Source organism: Bos grunniens, chromosome 27, assembly GCF_055505025.1.
Source record: "Bos grunniens cultivar Pamir isolate PY7600 chromosome 27, Bosgru_T2T1.0, whole genome shotgun sequence".
NCBI lineage: Eukaryota > Metazoa > Chordata > Mammalia > Artiodactyla > Bovidae > Bos > Bos grunniens.
In genome coordinates this window covers 40,367,343-40,386,253 of record NC_141191.1, presented here as the reverse complement: position 1 = coordinate 40,386,253, position 18,911 = coordinate 40,367,343, and the positions used below count along the sequence as shown (strand labels likewise).

Below are 18,911 nucleotides of genomic sequence, written 5' to 3'. Positions count from 1 at the left end.
TGGGGGGTGGGGCTCATGCATCAGTATTTAAACAAGTTCTTCAAAGCAAAGAGGAAGGCAGAGCTGTCACTTTGGAGATGTGCCAAAAGAAGAGACTAGGAAAAATGGGGCCAAAGGGGCAGCAAGAGACACGAAGAGTGAGAGGCACGTGACCCATCGTTGCTGGGTCTGAAGATGGACAACAAGGACTGTGAGTGGCCTCCAGAGGCCAGGAGTGACCGCCCTCTGGTCACAGCCAACAAGGAAACTGGGACCTCAGTCCTACAGCCACTAGGAACTGATTTCTGTCAACAACCTGAATAAACTTACAAGTAGATCCACCCTCAGAGTTTACGGAAAGCAACACGGGCCTGCCTGCACTTGATTTTGCGCCTGTGAAACCCAGAAGAATACAGGCCGGCCCAAACCTCCAACCTAAAATGGTGAAGACATTCAAGCTTTGTTGTTTACATTTGTAGAAATTTATTAACAACAGAAATAGAAAACTGAAATGCTTCCTTCTGTACTTTATCTATTTACCAGTTGAAATTTCAGTGGACATCAGATCAGAATCACCCGAGAAGCTTTTACAATGCACATAATCTATTCCCAGATAAAAAGCTGTGGTACATATACACAATGGAGTATTACTCAGCCATTAAAAAGAATACATTTGAATCAGTTCTTATGAGGTGGATGAAACTGGAGCCTATTATATAGAGTGAAGTAAGCCAGAAGAAAAATACCAATACAGTATACTAACGCATATATATGGAATTTAGAAAGATGGTAACAATAACCCTGTGTACGAGACAGCAAAAGAGACACTGATGTATAGATCAGTCTTGTGGACTCTGTGGAAGACGGAGAGGGTGGGATGATTTGGGAGAATGGCATTGAAACATGTATAATATCATATATGAAACGAGTTGCCAGTCCAGGTTCAATGCACAATACTGGCTGCTTGGGGCTGGTGCACTGGGATGACTCAGAGGGATGGTACGGGGAGGGAGGAGGGAGGAAGGTTCAGGATGGGGAACACGTGTATACCTGTGAAGGATTCATGTTGATATATGGCAAAACCAATACAATATTGTAAAGTTAAAAAATAAAAGAAAAAAAAAGAAAAAAAATTTCTGAGAAAGATGAGGCCAGGAAAGGGAGAAACATCAAATTTTTAATTTATCACTCTCTGACATTTTCCCTAACATTTTTTAATACAAGCATCACTTCATGAAGTTCCTGCAAGCCCCTCTCCAGGTACTTCCCATCCTCACATCCCCAGAGGTAACCACAGTCTGATTTCGGTTCCCCCTGAAGGTTAGTTACTCCATAACAGAACCGTGCACTGCGTGCGCTGGTGTAAGGTTGGAGGTTAGTTACTCCATAACAGAACCGTGCACTGCGTGCGCTGGTGTAAGGTTGGAGGTTAGTTACTCCATAACAGAACCGTGCACTGCGTGCGCTGGTGTAAGGTTGGAGGTTAGTTACTCCATGACAGAACCGTGCACTGCGTGTGCTGGTGTAAGGTTGCTTTCTCATGCATTGTGTATACAGGCACTCCACTCCTTTCTATTGAGAACCACACATGGTAACACTACACTACAGCTTATCCGGTCCCGGTTGATGGACACTTGGGTGGTTCACAGTTTTGGGCTATTATGAATAAAGCTGCTATGGATATTTTGGTGACGTGCTTTCATTTCCCTTGAACTGCTGGATCATCGGGTAAATGTATGCTTAGTTAAAGATCATTCTCTGAAGTGTCTATGCCATTTTAAGGGTTTCTACATGAGTGAGAATATGTCGGCCCACTTTTTCTCCCGTCTCAAGTGATCTGAATGTGTGGCAGGATTTGAGAACCACTCGACTAGATTAAGAATTCCTCCAGAGCTGGATGCACATCTTACTCATCCTAGCTTTCCTCAATATATTTAGCATAGTCTTTAGCAAAGCAGGAACTCATGAATCCTATCAGATTTCATCTTGATCCAGCTTCTGACTTTTGCCATATATGGCAAATTTATTAAGTAAGTCTTCCATCAATTCAGTTCAGTTCAGTCACTCAGTCATGTTTGACTCTTTGTGACCCCATGGACTGCAGCATGCCAGACTTCACTGTCCATTACCAACTCCCAGAGCTTGTTCAAACTCATGTCTATCAAGTCAGTGATGCCATCCAACCATCTCATCCTCTGTCGTCCCCTTTTCCTCCTGCCTTCAATCTTTCCCAGCCTCAGGGTCTTTTCCAATGAGTCAGCTCTTCGCATCAGGTGGCCAAAGTATTGGAGTTTCAGCTTCAACATCAGTCCTTCCAATGAATTTTCAGGACGGATTTCCTTTAGGATGGACTGGTTGGATCTCCTTGCAGTCCCAGGGACTCTTAAGAGTCTTCTCCAACACCACAGTTCAAAAGCATCAATTCTTCGGTGTTCAGCTTTCTTTATAGTCCAACTCTTACATCCATGCATGACTACTGCAAAAACCATAGCTTTGACTAAAAGGACCTTTGTTGACAAAGTAATGTCTCTGCTTTTTAATGTGCTGTCTAGGTTGGTCATAGCTTTTCTTCCAAGGAGCAAGTGTCTTAATTTCATGGCTGCAGTCACCATCTGCAGTGATTTTGGAGCCCAAGAAAATAAAATCTGTCACTGTTCCATCGTTCCCCCATCTATTTGCCAGGAAGTAATGGGACTGGTTGCCATGATCTTAGTTTTTTGAATGTTGAGTTTTAGGCCAACATTTTTTAGTCTCCCATAACTAAACACAAGTAGTGTGATTTTAAGTATTTCCTTATCTGAATAATCATGGGTCCAATACTTGTTTTCTCTACCAAATTTTGAGCTCCAAGAGGGTGTGGCCTGTGTCTGTCTTATTAAGGGCTACACACATGAATCCAGCACAGAGATGCACATTGGGGCCTCTATGAATGACCAAAGTGCACAGGGGAAAGAAAGAAACCCTTTCTCCTAAGTTGTTTTTATTTTAATTAAAACAAACTACAAGTTTCCACTCTGGGAGAGTCCTAGGTCTACAGCTCTCAATACTGGGGGGAAATAAAGATCCTTCTGAAAATCTGATTAAAACTATGGATCTCCCCCCTCAAAAAGAAAAAAAAAAAACCAGACCAAAACAGACAGATATATGTACACATCCACACACATTCAGAATTCTGTACATATCAAGTCGGTCACGTGGTGCTCACACGGTCAGAAGTCGTAGCACTTGGGTTTTATATGAAACTGCAATCAGTTCTTCCACCAATATTTGTTGAATATCCAGTTTGTCCTGGAACAACACTATGTATAATGGCAGGAGTCTCTGCCGAAGGATAGGGGCTGGGGGGGCGGGGGTGGTCACATCCTAGTGACCAGCAATAGCTAACCCAAAGTCAGACAACTCTTTTTAAAGATGACTTATTTGCCCAAGTCTACAACATATGCCCAACAAACTGGAACACAGATAACCCTTCAAGGTAATACTTCGGGTGTAAGAGATTTACCTTTGAATTGCGTTTCTGTAAGTGAAAGAAAGAGGCAAAGAAGAGTAACAATCTACCCATGCTGCCTTCTCACGGAATAAATGCTTCTAGCATTAGGGGATCTCGTGGGGAAATGACCTGCCCCGGAAGACGGGACTACCATCTGTGGTGGCTTCCTCAAAGGGCAGCGTGTCTGAGGCACAAAAATGACGCTGCTGTCTGTGGGAAGTGTGAAGAGAAGGGTAAATGTTAGAACAGCTAAAGCAAACAAAAACTTTAAAACAGCAACAATAAAAATCCAACGTTGACAGAGAATGGAGTTCAAGAATGTCTTCTGGTAGAGAAATGAATTATTCTATATTAATGGATTTTCTGATTGAAGTTAGTTTTTTCAAATGGCAAAATCTTTATAAAACAGTTGCTGGCAATCTTCCCAAATCCATTTCACACTCCTGGTCTCCTTAATCAAACTAAGTAAACATGATGTAATGTTTCAGATGACTCACTCAGCCCATGCATTACTCCGCCGTGCTACAGCGCACTCTGAGAAGTTGCTGACTACCCACGGGGGCCTGCCCCTCACCAAAGCAACTCCAGCTGCTCCAGGCAGAGACCCAGGGCTTTTGGGGTTTCCTCTTTCTCTTCGCCTCATTATCAAGTCACTACCTGGTATGGTCCATTTACCTGACTGATAGCACTCCCTGCAAGGCATCCTTCTAGTTCCTGGCTAAACTGGGAAAACAACTGTTTCTTCAAAATAAGCTCAATTTAAAATTTAAATAGCAACCTGAATATTTCTGTTTTCTTAACTTTGTTTCAGGAAAGGTGAGCTAGCTTGGAGATGAGCAGTGGGAGGTGCCCAGGTCCAGACCCCTACTTTCAGGCAGCTTTCTATAAAAAGGCATCCACATGGCCATTGGCTTGGAAAAGCCAGGGAGGAAGATGAGGCCAACATTTCAAAGTAACAATTTTGGTTTTTATTAAAATAGACCACAAATGAGGGTCTGAGTAAAATTTGTGTGTTACACAGACTCCACAACACCCATTTATTCTGGCCATTCAGAGTTATTTTAAATTTTTTGCATTTTCAACTTTTGGGTCTTGAAGCATCAATACAACCACAAGTCAAACTTTTCCTTTGTGATTTTTTTTTTTTTTTGTACAGCTACAAATGCCTTTAAATTAAAATCCGTGTCTCTGCATTGAGGATGGACTATCCACTGTGATACTTTATTAGCCACTGACTTGCAGGCTTGTTAAAAGAAATCCATCATTGCCATTCCCGTCTGGCACATCATAAGCAAAGGGGGACAGTTTAAATCCACAATGTGACCCCTGACATTCACGTCAATACCGCAGGCCATACCCAAGTGACAGGAGCATCAACCCTGGTGGACTGTATCATGAACTTTAAAAACCCTCCAAACATATGAACATTCTAACCTCTGTGGATGCATCTGAATATGAAATTCTGTAGCACTTCTTCATGATCAAATTAAAATGAACTCTATGTGGGAATCATTAATATTCCATTACAGGACCCATAATGATTACTACCTCCCCTCTCTCCTACTCAAACCCTTCTCTTTTTTTTTTTTGGTTAAAAATCTGTTTGTACTCTTTAAGCAGCATCTGTTCTGTCAGAATGTTCTAACAGACTTCTTTCTGATAGATTTTTTCCTAAAGCATGAACATGACATGTAGACCTTCAGCTATTTCCAAGTATTCCCTTTCTCATCGTCACCGTCTTCATTCAAGGTTGGAACCAGACCAGAAGCAGCAGCTCTGTCTGCCCAGGCCAGCACCTGACCGGAAGCAACAGCCTGCATCCGGATCTCCACAGGGAAAGCGGAGCAGAAACACCACGAACCTTGTATCACAACTCAGCTTGGTGCATTTTACTGAACAAAGCTGCATCCCATATTTTAAGCCAAAATGTTTCAAGCTTCTCTCTTTAAAAGCTCATGAAGGCAGCTTTTCTCTGGAAAGGCTCGCCTGCTTCTACCAGGATAAGCACTCGAGCCGGTTTCCTCCATAGAGACTGTTGCTATCAGGTCTCCAGGACCTTCTCTTGAAGAGAGCTCACCTACTCCAGGCAACAGTTGATGCTCTTTTTTTAGCTACACTTAAATACCACCCCTCAGTTCCTATTTTCAACTGCAGACTCCAAATATAACTCAGATCAAGTATTTTTGAGAATTCACTTCAGGCTTTTCATTTATAAAAAATGCCGACTTTTTTCAGACTGTGGCCCGTTTCTTCCTCTCACATAATTCTCTAGGAGTAATCCTTTGAGGACACGGACAAAACAGAGGTTAATTTTCTTGGACACTTCTTTATCTAAACCAATAAATACATCAGAAAAGTTAAAACTTGAGAGATGCAATTTGAATTTACAAAGAAAAAAATGATATTAAGAACACTCCCAATACTTAGACTGAAAGGATCCATAAAGATCATGTATAGTTTTTATCCAGCTTACTCTTTGCCACAAAATATTTTGTGCAAAAGAAATCGCTCATGAGTTAGTTTGAGCCCAATAGAAAAAACAGAGGAAGCAGTTCTGGTCCTGGTAGAGAGCGGGACACGGCAAGGGGGCACCAGATACTGTCGGCTTTAGGAGCCTGAACTGAAAACCTGAAAATCATGGGAATGGCCCACATACCTCATTTTACAAACCAAGAAACCATAACTGAGGCACCGTCACTTGTCGTTAGCAGCGAGAGGGCAGGCGTGGAACCCAGGACCCCAACACTGGGATGCACTCTCCAGTCCTCACGGTCACTCTGGGAGGAAGGCGTCACCACCCACGTTCCAACCCGTGTTACACACGTGACCTGCACAGCGGCGCAGAGCGACCCCAAGATCAAGCCTTAGCTTGGAAGAAGCAGTCAGCGTGCTCCCACTTTTTAGCACTCTTCCATTTCAAGCACTTTAGAACCCAGGTGATACAGGAAGGGACAGTGGGGCAATTTGGAAAATAATTTAGCAACAGAAAAGCTAGTATCTCAAAACAATGTGAAATCGTTCTGTTATTAACTGTCACCAGCCACGCCCAAGCCGTCGTCCCTTCCCAAATACACAATTGCAACCATTTCTTCACCGTCTCATTTCCATTATAACTTCCTTCCAAAAAATTCTCCACAGACCCCAGAGTAATAATAATAACCCTTTTAAATGGACTCATTGACTCTCTAGCTTTCCAACTCTTTAAAATAATTCCCACTGCCTTTTTCTTAAAACCACAGTTTTCACCGCTGCTATGCAATTGCAGCTGAGCTTAACAATCATTATATTCACTGCTGGGAAGAGTAATCAAAGAGTAGTAAAGTCTGAAAGAGTATGAAAACTTCATTAAACTCATTATTACATGATGCTTAAATCTCTGGCTGAATGCAGAGAAATGGAACTTCCTTTTCACTGGAAGTTTTAGTGAAATAACTGTAGATTCACATGCAGTGGCTAAGACAGTAAAGGATTCTCTTACAATGTGGGCGTCCTGGGTTTGATCCCTGTGTTGGGAAGATACCCTGAAGAAGGAAATGGGAACCCACTGCAGTATTCTTGCCTGGGAGAATCTCACTGGCAGAGGAGCCTGGCAGGCTACAGTCCATGAGGTTGCAAAAAGTCGGACATGACTGAGCGACTAACACCTGACACATGCAGTTATATTAATAGGAGATTTTTTAAATACATTTTACCAAGGTTCCTCCAATGGTAACATTTGCAAAACTACAGCATATCATAGTACTTTACAACCACAACACTGACTTTGAAAACCCTCACCAGATTTCTCCACTTACACTTGTCCTCATCTGATAATACTGGAAGCAGAGATGAAAGAAGAGAGAGCAAAATGGGGGAGAAATGTTTTCTAAGGTCAGCCTTTTCGTGGAAAGAAAAGAGGAGCAACTGTCAGCGTTAAATTTTTAATCTCCTCCCTGGTTGAAAGCGTCAAATTAGATAGGTCAATGGTACCCTGAAAGCTGAGTTAGCTTTGCTCTCTTTTTAAGAAAAAGCTTACAACTCTTGTTGTCACTTTGTGCAAAAGGGCACTTTTCAGAGTTCAAGTTTTTAACAAATTGCTTGAATCTTTAATGGCTGGGTTGTTGTGTTTTGTTTTTGGTTTTTTGTTGTTGTTTTTTTTTTTTTTTTGCTTACCCCTATATACAACTGTGATTGATTAAAAACCTAATGGTTATAGGTTACCATTAACCATAGGTTAATGGTTGCCTGCATAGCATAATTCTTATATTTCCTAATTATTGTTTCTTTCCTTTTACAAGATATATTAATCTTTATTTAAAATGTATTTTTTTGTTGTCAATCTTTTAGATCTGTTTATTTATATGTTACCCTCCTAGCTAATTTCTCCATCATTTTCACAGGTTACTGCTGCCTAAGAATACCAAATATAAAAATTATGTTTGAAATAAAACATACAGTGTTTTCAGCTGACTACATATGTTAAGTAATGGATACAGGTAATATGCATTTTCAGAAACTTCTTTAAATTCCAAAATCTGGTTCACATCTAAATTCTGATTTGGGGGAAAGCAAGGGAAAACACACACATCTGAATAAGAACATTCACTGGGATTCGACTTAATAGAATATGTAACAATTTTTTTAATTTCTAAAAAAATTTTTGTACAACTTTTGAGGTCACTTTCCATTTACAGCTATTACCAAATATTGGCTGTATCCCCTGTGCTGTATAAAACTTCCTGAGTCTTTCTTAAACCCAACTGTTTGTGCCTCCCACTTCCCCCACCTACACTGCGGCCCCCCTCCCCCAACTAGTAACCATTTGTTTGTTGCCTGAATCTGTGAATCTCCTTCTTTTGTGCTTTTTCAGTCCTTTGTGCTTTTTCAGTCCTTTGTTGTATTTTATTTTTAGATTCTACATGTAAGTGATATCATACAGTGTTTGGATTTGTCTCTCTGATTTTATTCACTTATAGTCCATTCCTGTTGCTGCAAATGGCAAAATTTCATTCTTTCTATGGCGGAGTAGTATTCCATGATATTCTTTATCCAGTCATCTGCTGATGGACACTTAAGTTGCTTCCCTATCTTGGCCATTGTAAATAATGCTTCTGTGAACAATGATGTGCATATATCTTTTCAAATCACTGTTTTTTGGATTGTATACTCAGGAGCGAATGTACTAGGTTATATGGTTCTAGTTTTTATTTTTTGAGAAACCTCCAGACTGTTTTCCACAGTGGCTGCACCAATTTACATTCCCACCAACAGTGTACAGATTTCCTTTTTCTCCACATAATTGCCAAAAATTGCTATTTGTGTCATTTTTGATGACGGCCATCCTGACAGGTGTGAGGTGATGGCTCACTGTGGCTTTGCTCTGCATTTCCCTGATGATTTATGATACTGAGCATCTCTTCATGAGTCTATTGGCCATCTGCATATCCACTTTAGAAATATAGCTATTTAGGTCTTCCATCCATTTTCTAATCAGGTCGTTAGTTTTTTTGATATTGAGTTGTATTAGCTGTCTATAAAGGTTGGATATCAACCCCTATTGGTCATATCATTTGCAAATATTTTCACCCATTTAGTAGACTATCTTCTCATTTTCTCAATGGTTTTGCTATGCAAAAGTTTTTAAGTTTAAAGGTTTCATTTGTTTATTTTTACTTTTATTTCCTTTACTTTAGGAGATAGATCCAAAAAAAAAAATATTGCTACGATTTATGTCAAAGAGTGTTCCGTCCAGGTTTTCCTCTAGGAGTTTTACAGTATCCAGTCTTACATTTAAGCCTTTAATCCATTTTATTTTTGTGTATGGCGTTAGAGAATGTTCTGATTTCATTCTTTTACATATAGCTGTCCAGTTTTCTGGACAAGGATTTTTCAGTTATTTGCAAATCAATCAAAGTGATATACCACATTAACAAACTAATGAATAAAAACCATATGATCATCCCAATAGATGCAGAAAAAGATTCTGATAAAATTTAATGTCCATTTCTGATAAAAACTCTTCAGAAAATGGGCATAGTGAAAATATATCTCAACATAATAAAGGTCATACCATATATGACAAATTCACAGCTAACATCATACACACGAGTGAAAAGCTGAAAGCATTTCCTCTAAGATCAGGAAAAAGACAAAAGATGCACACTATCACCACTTTTATTCAACATAGTTTTGGAAGTCCCAGCCATAGCAGTTAGACAAGAAAAAAAATAAATAAAAGGAATCCAAATAGGAAAAGAGCAGGCAAAACTGTCACTCTTTGCAGATGACATGAAGTGACACTTTAGTTTTGTTGCAGAAGCCTCACTATACATATAAAAGACACCATCGCCACCTAAAGACACCACAAGAAAACTACCAGAGCTCACCAATGAGTTCAGTACAGCTGCAGGATACAAAACTAATACATAGAAATCTGCTGCATTTCTACACACTAACAACAAAAGATCAGAAAGAGAAATTAAGGAAACAATCCCTTGGAGAAGAAAATGGCAACCTACTCCAGTGTTCTGTGTGGAAGAGATTCATTCCCAGGATAACAGTCTAGAATCTACAAAAGCTGACCAATAAACCCATGAGCCTTCTGACCCAGAGCTCTCCATCTGGAGAACACATAGAGTAGGGAGACACCCAGCAATATTTCTTCTTTCCCAGGGTTTGTAGTCACTTCAAACAATTCACATCTCCATTAATATCCCAGGATTTTCTTGGGATCTTTAAAGAAGATCAGAACTAATTTGCTTCTTCAACGTTTCTTCTGATCTCAGGACCAGTTTAAGACCAAATTCTCCTTAGTCCCTGCACTCTTGCAGCATCAAAGACCCAAACCAAAGATAAGATATAAAAATGCAGCAAGATGGATGAGGCACTGTTGCTTAACAAGGTTAAAAGGGCAGAAAATATAGGGTTAACCAAGGTTCATTGTCAGATGCCTGTACAATGTCAAGACAGGCATCACTGCACAAATGCCTTCTGTGAAGGACTTCAATGGCCATTCTTTGGAACCAGCAAGTCTTTAGATAGCAAAGAAGCCACAAATGATGAGGATTAAAATCTTACCACAATAGGAGAAAATGCTCAAGGTCAAAGTCACAGATGGTCCCTTCTAAAAACAAAATGATGGGTGTGTTTAGGCTGAAAAGGATGGGGGACAGAAGTCCTGTCTATTGACACTAATCCCACTCTGCCCAGGAAGTGTTAAGATACCTTGAGTCCAAATGCTCGCAGGAAGGGGTGGAGTCCTTGTCCAGTCCACTTTGACATAGGTAAAGAATAAAACAATACTAAAAAGTTATAATGACTTTCCTGGTGGCTCAGAGGGTGAAACTGTCTACCTACAATGTGGGATACCCGGGTTCAATCCCTGGGTCGGGAAGACCCTCTGGAGAAGGAAATGGCAACCCACTCCGGTACTCTTGCCTGGAAAATCCCATGGACGGAGGAGCCTGGTGGGTGACAGTCCATGGGGTTGCAAAGAGTTGGACACGACTGAGCGACTTCACTTTAAAAAGTTATAATAGCTAACACGTACTAGAACTGTGAAGTCTTTGGATATATTAACTTATTAAAACAACTAGATGAGGTAGGTGTTAATAAAGCCTCCCATTTCATAGATGAGGCAATCAGGAGACAAAGTTTAAGTGAATTTGCTCATAACCCCTCAGCTAATCAGACAGGGGAGCTGAGATTGGAACCGTCAGCAGAGTTCCCCAGACAATAGTCATAATCCTCATGTATCATGTCTCTCAGGAACTTCATCCTCCAACCCAGAGCTGGCCCGCATCTCACATTGTCATCTCCTTCTGTTTGAGTCCTAAGAGCTTTATTACTTATTAGAATCTTAGGGATGTCCTATTAAGTCATCAGAACTAAAAGCAGATCTTCCCTCTTCCCCTTTCTTCCACCTCACCCCCAGTGACGCCTGAAGGCACTGGGATTGGCACACCCAGTGGAGCCATGGACACATCAGATGGTCTGGCAGAGTTTGGTCTTGATTTGGTGAGGAAATAGGCAGGAGGGAGAGAGAGAGAGAAAGAAAAAAGGAAAGACAGAAGGAAAGGGAGAGAGAGAGAGAAAAGAAGGAGAGAGAGAGAAGGAAGGAAGAAAGAGCATTAATGTTTATGGAGAAGAAAGGGGATAGGAGTTGAAGTGGAATATCAACCTAAATCAAAATCAGTCTCCTACTAAAACTGTACCAATATTTTAAATGGAGGCTTATCTCAAACAGCACGTCCTCCCACCAGATTTCAAGTTTAAAGAACCTAAATAATATTCTATCACCAGTTGTCTTTTGGTACCCAACTTCTTCCATTTTATACCATAGATATCTGTTACTTATCATCATTTAAGCAACTTATTGGGGAAAACTCTTATTTGCACAAAGGACTCATACACTCATGCGTCTGTTTAGGTCATTTGAGTAAATAGCAGGGAAATAGCAGTAAATTGTAAAGTGTGAAAAAGGGCTCAATATACCATTATCTATCCTTTTCATGTAATCTAAGGCAAATTTACAGCTAAATATTAACTCAAGTCTCTGAATTATAGGTTTGAAACAAGTCCCTCATGGTGCATACCTTTAAGTATGTTAAGGTCTATTTTTTATTATCATTCCTACTAACAACAAGCAGAATTCATCTTATATTTTTATTTTAATATGGAATAACTGTCTATTTAAGGGAGAAAGGACCCTCCATCTTTTTCAGTAGTCTGTGGTCTCTGAGACCAGGGGCCCATTTGGTTCTGATATGTTCTCCAAGTCCACACCTGAACACAGAGTGGGTCTTCAATAAATATTCCTGACTATGCAACTACCCTGAACAACAGATATGGGTCAGAATGTTACTTCTGGTCCAAAAAGAAAATCCAAATGCTACTTTAAGATTTCCAAAGAAATCTTAAAAGTAATAAGGTCAATATGTAGCAATAACCATTTATCAGTTCCATCCATATAACTTTAAACGGCTCACCTCATAAATTAAACTGAATGGAGTATATGCCTGTAATTTTTAAGTTGGGAAAGGGGTGGCAGAAGAGAGAAAGGAGTTATCTAGAACCTGTAAGATGATACCAAATGTGTATGTGTTTATCTGGACATATGTATCTATCTGTGTGGCATGTATGTAATACTGCCCCCCAAAGGCCTATTCATATCCCACCCAATAATTTATCTCAGGAGAGAGAGAGAGAGAGTGTTTTGGTGGGCGGGGAGGAGAGAAAGAAAGATAAGAAAGAGACTAAGAGAAAACAAAAGAGAAAGTCAAAGGCAGAATTAAAAAGAAACTGAGAGGAAGAGAAAGGGAGGCAGAGGGAGAGAGGAAAGAAGGAAAAGCCATTAAGAGGGCTGGTCAGAGAGAAGAGTAAAATGAAACAAACAGTTTGAAGAAAATCTTTTCTTGCTGGAATCTGCAGTACAATCCAGATTCCTACTGAAACAGAAAGCCCTCCTCTTGGGTTGGTGAGTGGCTGAGGTTTATTACAAAAGGAAATCAATATTTTACTTGACAATTTCCATGTAAATGCCACTGTCATTTTCGGCATCATTTCATTGTCAACTTCCCACAGTAAATAAAAACCAGCATAACACTTATTTTTCTCCCTGAGATTTTTAAGCATGATCTCAATTGTACGACTGCAACAAATCATCCAGCAAATTCTTGGCAGAGTAAATCAAAGCACACATGCTTACCCAAGATGAATGGTGGCCACTGGACTGTACATTCACTGCATTTGGTTTGGAAAGCTCCCTCAAACATGCTCCAAAGCTGCCCACTAATCAACCCACAGTCATGCATGTTACCACAGCCTACCACAAAAGTCTAAAAGCTTACTATAAAAATTCTACCTGTCAGTTTTCATTTCTGGCGTAACTTGATAAAGGCCTCACAAAGCCTCTCCTAGAAAGAGAGTTACATTCCATGCTAACACCACTAGAACGAGAAAAGGCCTGTTTCCATGTGTCTACCGTCTGCCTTCCATGGATGTACAGAGTACATCAAGTCCCAATCCACCATCTTTTACTTCCCATTCCCATTTGGAATTGTAGCTTCAGAAATGGCAGCATTTGTTCCATAGAGAAAGGACTTAAAAAACACCTTCCTTATATAGTAAGCTGAAGATACATTTCCTCTTGCTTTTTTCATAATATAATTTTTTAATGAGCTGCAATTAAAGCCAGTCAAACTCAGAATCTCGTAATACCATTTTTACACCTTTTTTCATTTTTCAGAGTATATATGTCTCTCTAAATCTGGCAGAACTCAATTCTATATATTATGTAGTTTAAAAGTCATAGAAAACATAAGGACTTATCTTTCTACTCATACATTTCCATATTATACCATGATTCAAAATGTGCTGCCCTTCTTAGCAAATTCAGTCAAAGGAACTGATGTCAAAAGAAATATACATGTGTACAAAGTTTTTAAAAAGAAAATCAGAATCAAACAGAAATCTGTAAAAATCACATTCTCAACGCACACATCTTATCCTGAACTTCAAAAATAGCCACATCCATTATCAATCTCTATATTTTGTATTTGAGTCAAATGCATATCTCATGTATACTGCTGCAGGATGTTATGAATTCCAAAGTTGATTAGAGGGAAAACACACTAACTGTTGTCAATAATAAAGCTCAGTGCAAGTAACTCAGGCATTCCACAATTACTCAGATTTTAATTTAATGTCTTTCCAAAGACGGCCTGAGTGGATTTCTGAGGACTGAACAGTCAGAACTGCTTCCTTTATTGTCTGACAAATGCTCTTTTGTTTCCATAGTGAATATACCATGGTGATCTTTCTCAAGTTCTGACAGTCACATAAATTAAAAAATGCCCACTAGTTGTAGCACGAATTATTCAAAATCTACTGATTATCTCAGTATTATAAATTATAATGTGGACTTCTAGGAATTATTAATTGAAGGGTAGTTTTCAGTCTGACATGTCAAGGACAATGTCCAACAGAAACCTCACCAGAAAAACTAAAAAAAAAACAACAACAAAAGACTTTAGTGATCTTAGCCTATTTTACATTAAAAAGTAAGTAGAAAATATAAACATATTTTAAATACCAGTATTTCAAGGTAGGGCATTAAGAGATACAAACTACTAAGTATAAAAAAATAAGTTACAAGAATATATTGTACAGCAAAGAGAATATAGTCAATAGTTTATAATAACTTCAAATGAAGTATAATCTATAAAAATTTTGAATTATTATGTTATATACCTGAAACTAACATAATATTTTAAATCAACTCTACTTCAGTAAGTAAATACATAAATACCATTTCAATGCTTACTTTCAGTAGATCCTTGGAGAAATCACCACCTTCATCTACCCCTTGGAGGTTTGCGATGAACTCTTGGCAGGTCATCTTCTTTCCAATATTCTGGAACAGAGGCAAATAACACATCACTATGACACAGGTGGAATTAAGATTATTTCTTGAAAATGTGATCAAACAAAATAAGATTGATTTGGTTTTTCAAAACCAGACACAAACACCCCAATATATGTGTGTGTATATATATACCTACAAGTTTATATGCATATGAAAAAAACAGATGGCTTATTATGCTTTGAAAACTGTCATTAAATATGAATAGCAAAATTATGTCAAGGTTTTATTTTAGCCTAAGAAAAAATCTGAAAAACCTTTGCTACATTTATGAAAAGAATATATAATGTAGTTTTTACAGGAAAAGCATGAATAAAATGATATTTCTTAGCTGAACTCTGATGGCTATTTATTTGCTTCTTTATTTGTATTTCCTACCTATTGCCAAGAATGATGAAGGACCTGAGATTTCAGGCTGCTACTTCAAGCTAAGAACTTAGCCTATCACAGGCCGCCGAATGCAGTCAGAACAGGACCGCAGGAATTTATCACAATGGAAGTGGCCGGGACCCCAGCGCTTTCTTGCTCCACTTCCCTGAGTCCCAGTACTCAGAGCACCTTGAGTGGGGCCAGCTGACTCCTGCACACACAGGAGAAGTGCTGAGGTTTGGGAACCTGAATCCTCGCAATGGGACAGTTAAGCATATCTACCCCTTGGCTGTAAAGAGAGAAACCAGCTTGTATCTTTCAAGGCCATACACAAATCTAACCACTGCTCTGGGAATCACTAAGTCACTTTTCCAATGCTGCTCACCACAGAAATAATATTGAAAAGACAGACCAGAACAAAGGCAACCAAACTTCAGTTCACAAAATGTAAGAAAAGCAAGAGATCCTTGGAGAACTGTTTCCAAACTCGTTCTCAACTTAAGGATAATAAGTTTAACCAAATATGATCTCATTAATAAACAAAAATTAGAAAATGTGAGGGCTTCCCTTATAGCTCAGATGGCAAAGAATCCACCTGCAATGCAGGAGACCTGGGTTCAATCTCTGCGTGAGGAAGATTCCCCTGGAGGAGGGCATGGCAACCCACTCCAATGTCCTTGCCTGAAGAACCGCCATGGACAGAGGAGCCTGGCAGGCTTCAGTACATGGGGTTGCGAAGAGTTGGACATGACTGAGCGACTAAACACACAGAAAATGTGAACTGTAAAAAGAGAAGAGATGCAAATATGCTGAGAAAACTAATAAAATTGCTATGACACAGAATTGCCTCCAGTGCCAGCTCCAACGGGCTAATAAAAGTTGCCAGTTGTGAAGGATTCTGAGGTTGAGTCTGGACTCCCACAGAAACCCATGCCGTGAGCAGGGACGCAGAACAAAGTGCAGAGACTGGGGCTCTGGCAAATGTGGTCCAAGTGAACATGAAGTGCACCCACACGGCGCGGCCCTGCACACGACACACGGGCAGATGCAGCGCGTGCTCTGCAGCTGTATTCTAGTCAGAGAAGACCAAGAGCAGGGTGGGACAGCAGTCTGCAAGTTGGTGCAGAATGTTCTGGAGACAGACTTTAAAAGGAATGCAAAACCAGAGACAGTTTCAAGGGAGTATTTATACAGAACTTAAAAAATACACGTCTGCCTGAGAACAGAGTTACCTGTGTGTCTTCAAAGTCATCGCTTCTCACTTCCTTTTCCACAACTGCCTTTCTGCCTTAAAACATGAAACAATCTGTCCAGTGCTTGCTAATTAATTATAACTTTTGTTTGAAACCCTACCTCTTCCATCAGGAAAGACAGCATAGATAATCACACTTAGAGGAAAGACTGCATAAATGTTTTAACAATGAGAACTGGCTTTGCCAATTAATGTATCTGGTAGATATTTCCTATAACTTAAATACATTGCAGCTGTAGTCCCAAGTTTTGGTGGAAATTTATTTAAAGCACAGAAAGGAACCTTAATGGAAAATACTGTTTCCTAACGTTATATTGAAAAAGACAATAGCTCAATTTTCCCTTATCAAGTGTATCGGATCAAACAGGGTGCCACCTAAGCTAAAAACTAGCAAGTACGATCAATAGTCATTTTGATATGACTTGGCAAGGCCTTTCTGGGATATGATTCAAGGATTTGAGAAAATGAATGAATAATGACTACGTAAAAAATTCTTTTCCAAGTTAGGTGGTTTCAATTCTTTGCTTTTAACAAAATTAAAAGAGGACATAATTTAATCATCACTTAAGAACAAAAATGTTTTTTTAATATGTGATTTGATAACATTGGGGCACTCTTTCTGCCCCCTTCTGATGTCTGTGTCAGAAGCTTTCTCTATCCCTTTTATACTTTAATAGAACTTTATTACACAAAAGCTCTGAGCGATCAAGCCTCATCACTGGCCCCGGATTGAATTCTTCTCCTCTGGAGGCCAAGAATCCTGGCGTCTTTTATGGCTCAGCAGCAGCCTTTCATCTTGGGGGTTCATCCGGGATCCTTCAGGACAAGGCAAGGATGCTTGGAGCTCTAGTTCCTTGTTCTCCTAGCAAACATGTTTTCTGCTGTACTTTACTAACTCTACAGTGTGCTTGTGTGAATGAATGAAAAGTCCTGCGTGAAGCAAATAAGGAGCCCTGCTCTGCAGTTCCGCGGTGACCTCACATGGCTCACAGCAGAAACCTGTCGGGGGTTTATACCGACCTGTCAGCAGACTTCCCTGGTGGTTCAGATGGTAAAGCGTCTGCCTACCATGCGGGAGACCCGGGTTCTAATCCCTGGGTCAGGAAGATCTCCTGTAGAAGGAAAGGGCAACCCACTCCAGTATTCTTGACTGGAAAATCCCATGGACGGAGGAGCCTGGTAGGCTACAGTCCATGGGCTCACAAAGAGTCGGACACGACTGAGCGACTTCACTTTCACTTGATGACATTATCTGTTTTTAATCCTTGCAATGTTAATAATGATAAAACTTGTTTTAGAATGCTTTATATTGAAACACCTGAGTCTTTTGGCAATAAGAAACTGAAACTTTCATCTCAATTTATGCAATTTTTGTTAAAATAAGTATCAAATAAAACAATATCAAGACTCCCAAATATAAAAACATGTTATACAAACAAAAATAAAACTATGGAAAAGTAGACAAATTACAAATACCAGGAGCAAAACAAGAAGATTTTAAAAAATACGCCAGTAAGTTATATGTAAGTGTCAATATGTCAGTTATATAAGTGTCAACTTACTACAACTTTTAAAAAAACACCAGCTTTATCGAAATATAATTCATGTAACATTCATTCTTGTGAACTATACAATTCAGTAATTCTTAGTATATCGTTAAAGCAGTATGGCCATCACCAGTCTAAACTGAGAACATTTTTATCACCCCAAAAAGCCGCTCCACATCCATTAGCCATCACTCTTAGATCTCTCTTCCACCTCACTACCCATTCTCTTGAACACCAATAATAAACTTCTTATTTACTAAGCCCTGTGGAGCTGCCTATGCAGGACACTTCACATAAATGGAATCATACAAATACAGTCTTTTATGACTGGTTTCTTTCATTTAGCATAATGCTTTCAAGTTCACCCATACTGAAGCATTAACCAGTATTTAACTTCTTTTTATTGCCAAACAACATTCCATTATATGAACTTACTAAATTCTGTTTATCCATTCAGAAATTGGTGGCTACTTGGACTGCTTCCACATTGTGGTTCCTATAATATAGCTAAAAATATTCACATAAGTTTGGGTGGACATGTTTTCATTCCTCCTATGTGTGCACCCAGGAGCGGGATTGCTGGGTCATATGGCAACTCTGTGTTTAATCACTTGAGGAACTGCTGGCACCAGGTTACATACCCACTAAAAGCGTGTGAGGTTTCCGCTTCTCTACATCCTCTCCAACACTTCTCTGTCCTTTTTATTTAAGCCAACCTAGTGGGTGTAAACTGGTGTCCTGTGCTTCTGATTTGGATTTCCCTAATGACTGAGAAGGCAACGGCACCCCACTCCAGTACTCTTGCTTGGAAACTCCCATGGACGGAAGAGCCTGGTAGGCTGCAGTCCATGGGGTTGCAAAGAGTTGGACACG

At 39.7% G+C, this 18,911-nt stretch overlaps 1 protein-coding gene across 17 annotated transcripts in view; it reads right to left on the bottom strand.

Moving 5' to 3' along the window:
• The window catches only part of PSD3 (pleckstrin and Sec7 domain containing 3), a 607,319-nt gene that overhangs the window by 209,068 nt on the left and 379,340 nt on the right, over positions 1-18,911 (bottom strand). For all 17 annotated transcript variants that reach the window (XR_015156255.1, XR_015156254.1, XR_015156256.1 and 14 more), the window contains one exon: positions 14,772-14,861. Coding sequence is in view for 11 of the 17 variants with exons in the window: in XM_086380548.1 (XP_086236674.1) it covers positions 14,772-14,861 (90 nt within the window). In the remaining 6 variants the exon portion in view is untranslated. The remainder of the gene's footprint in view (positions 1-14,771; positions 14,862-18,911) is intronic.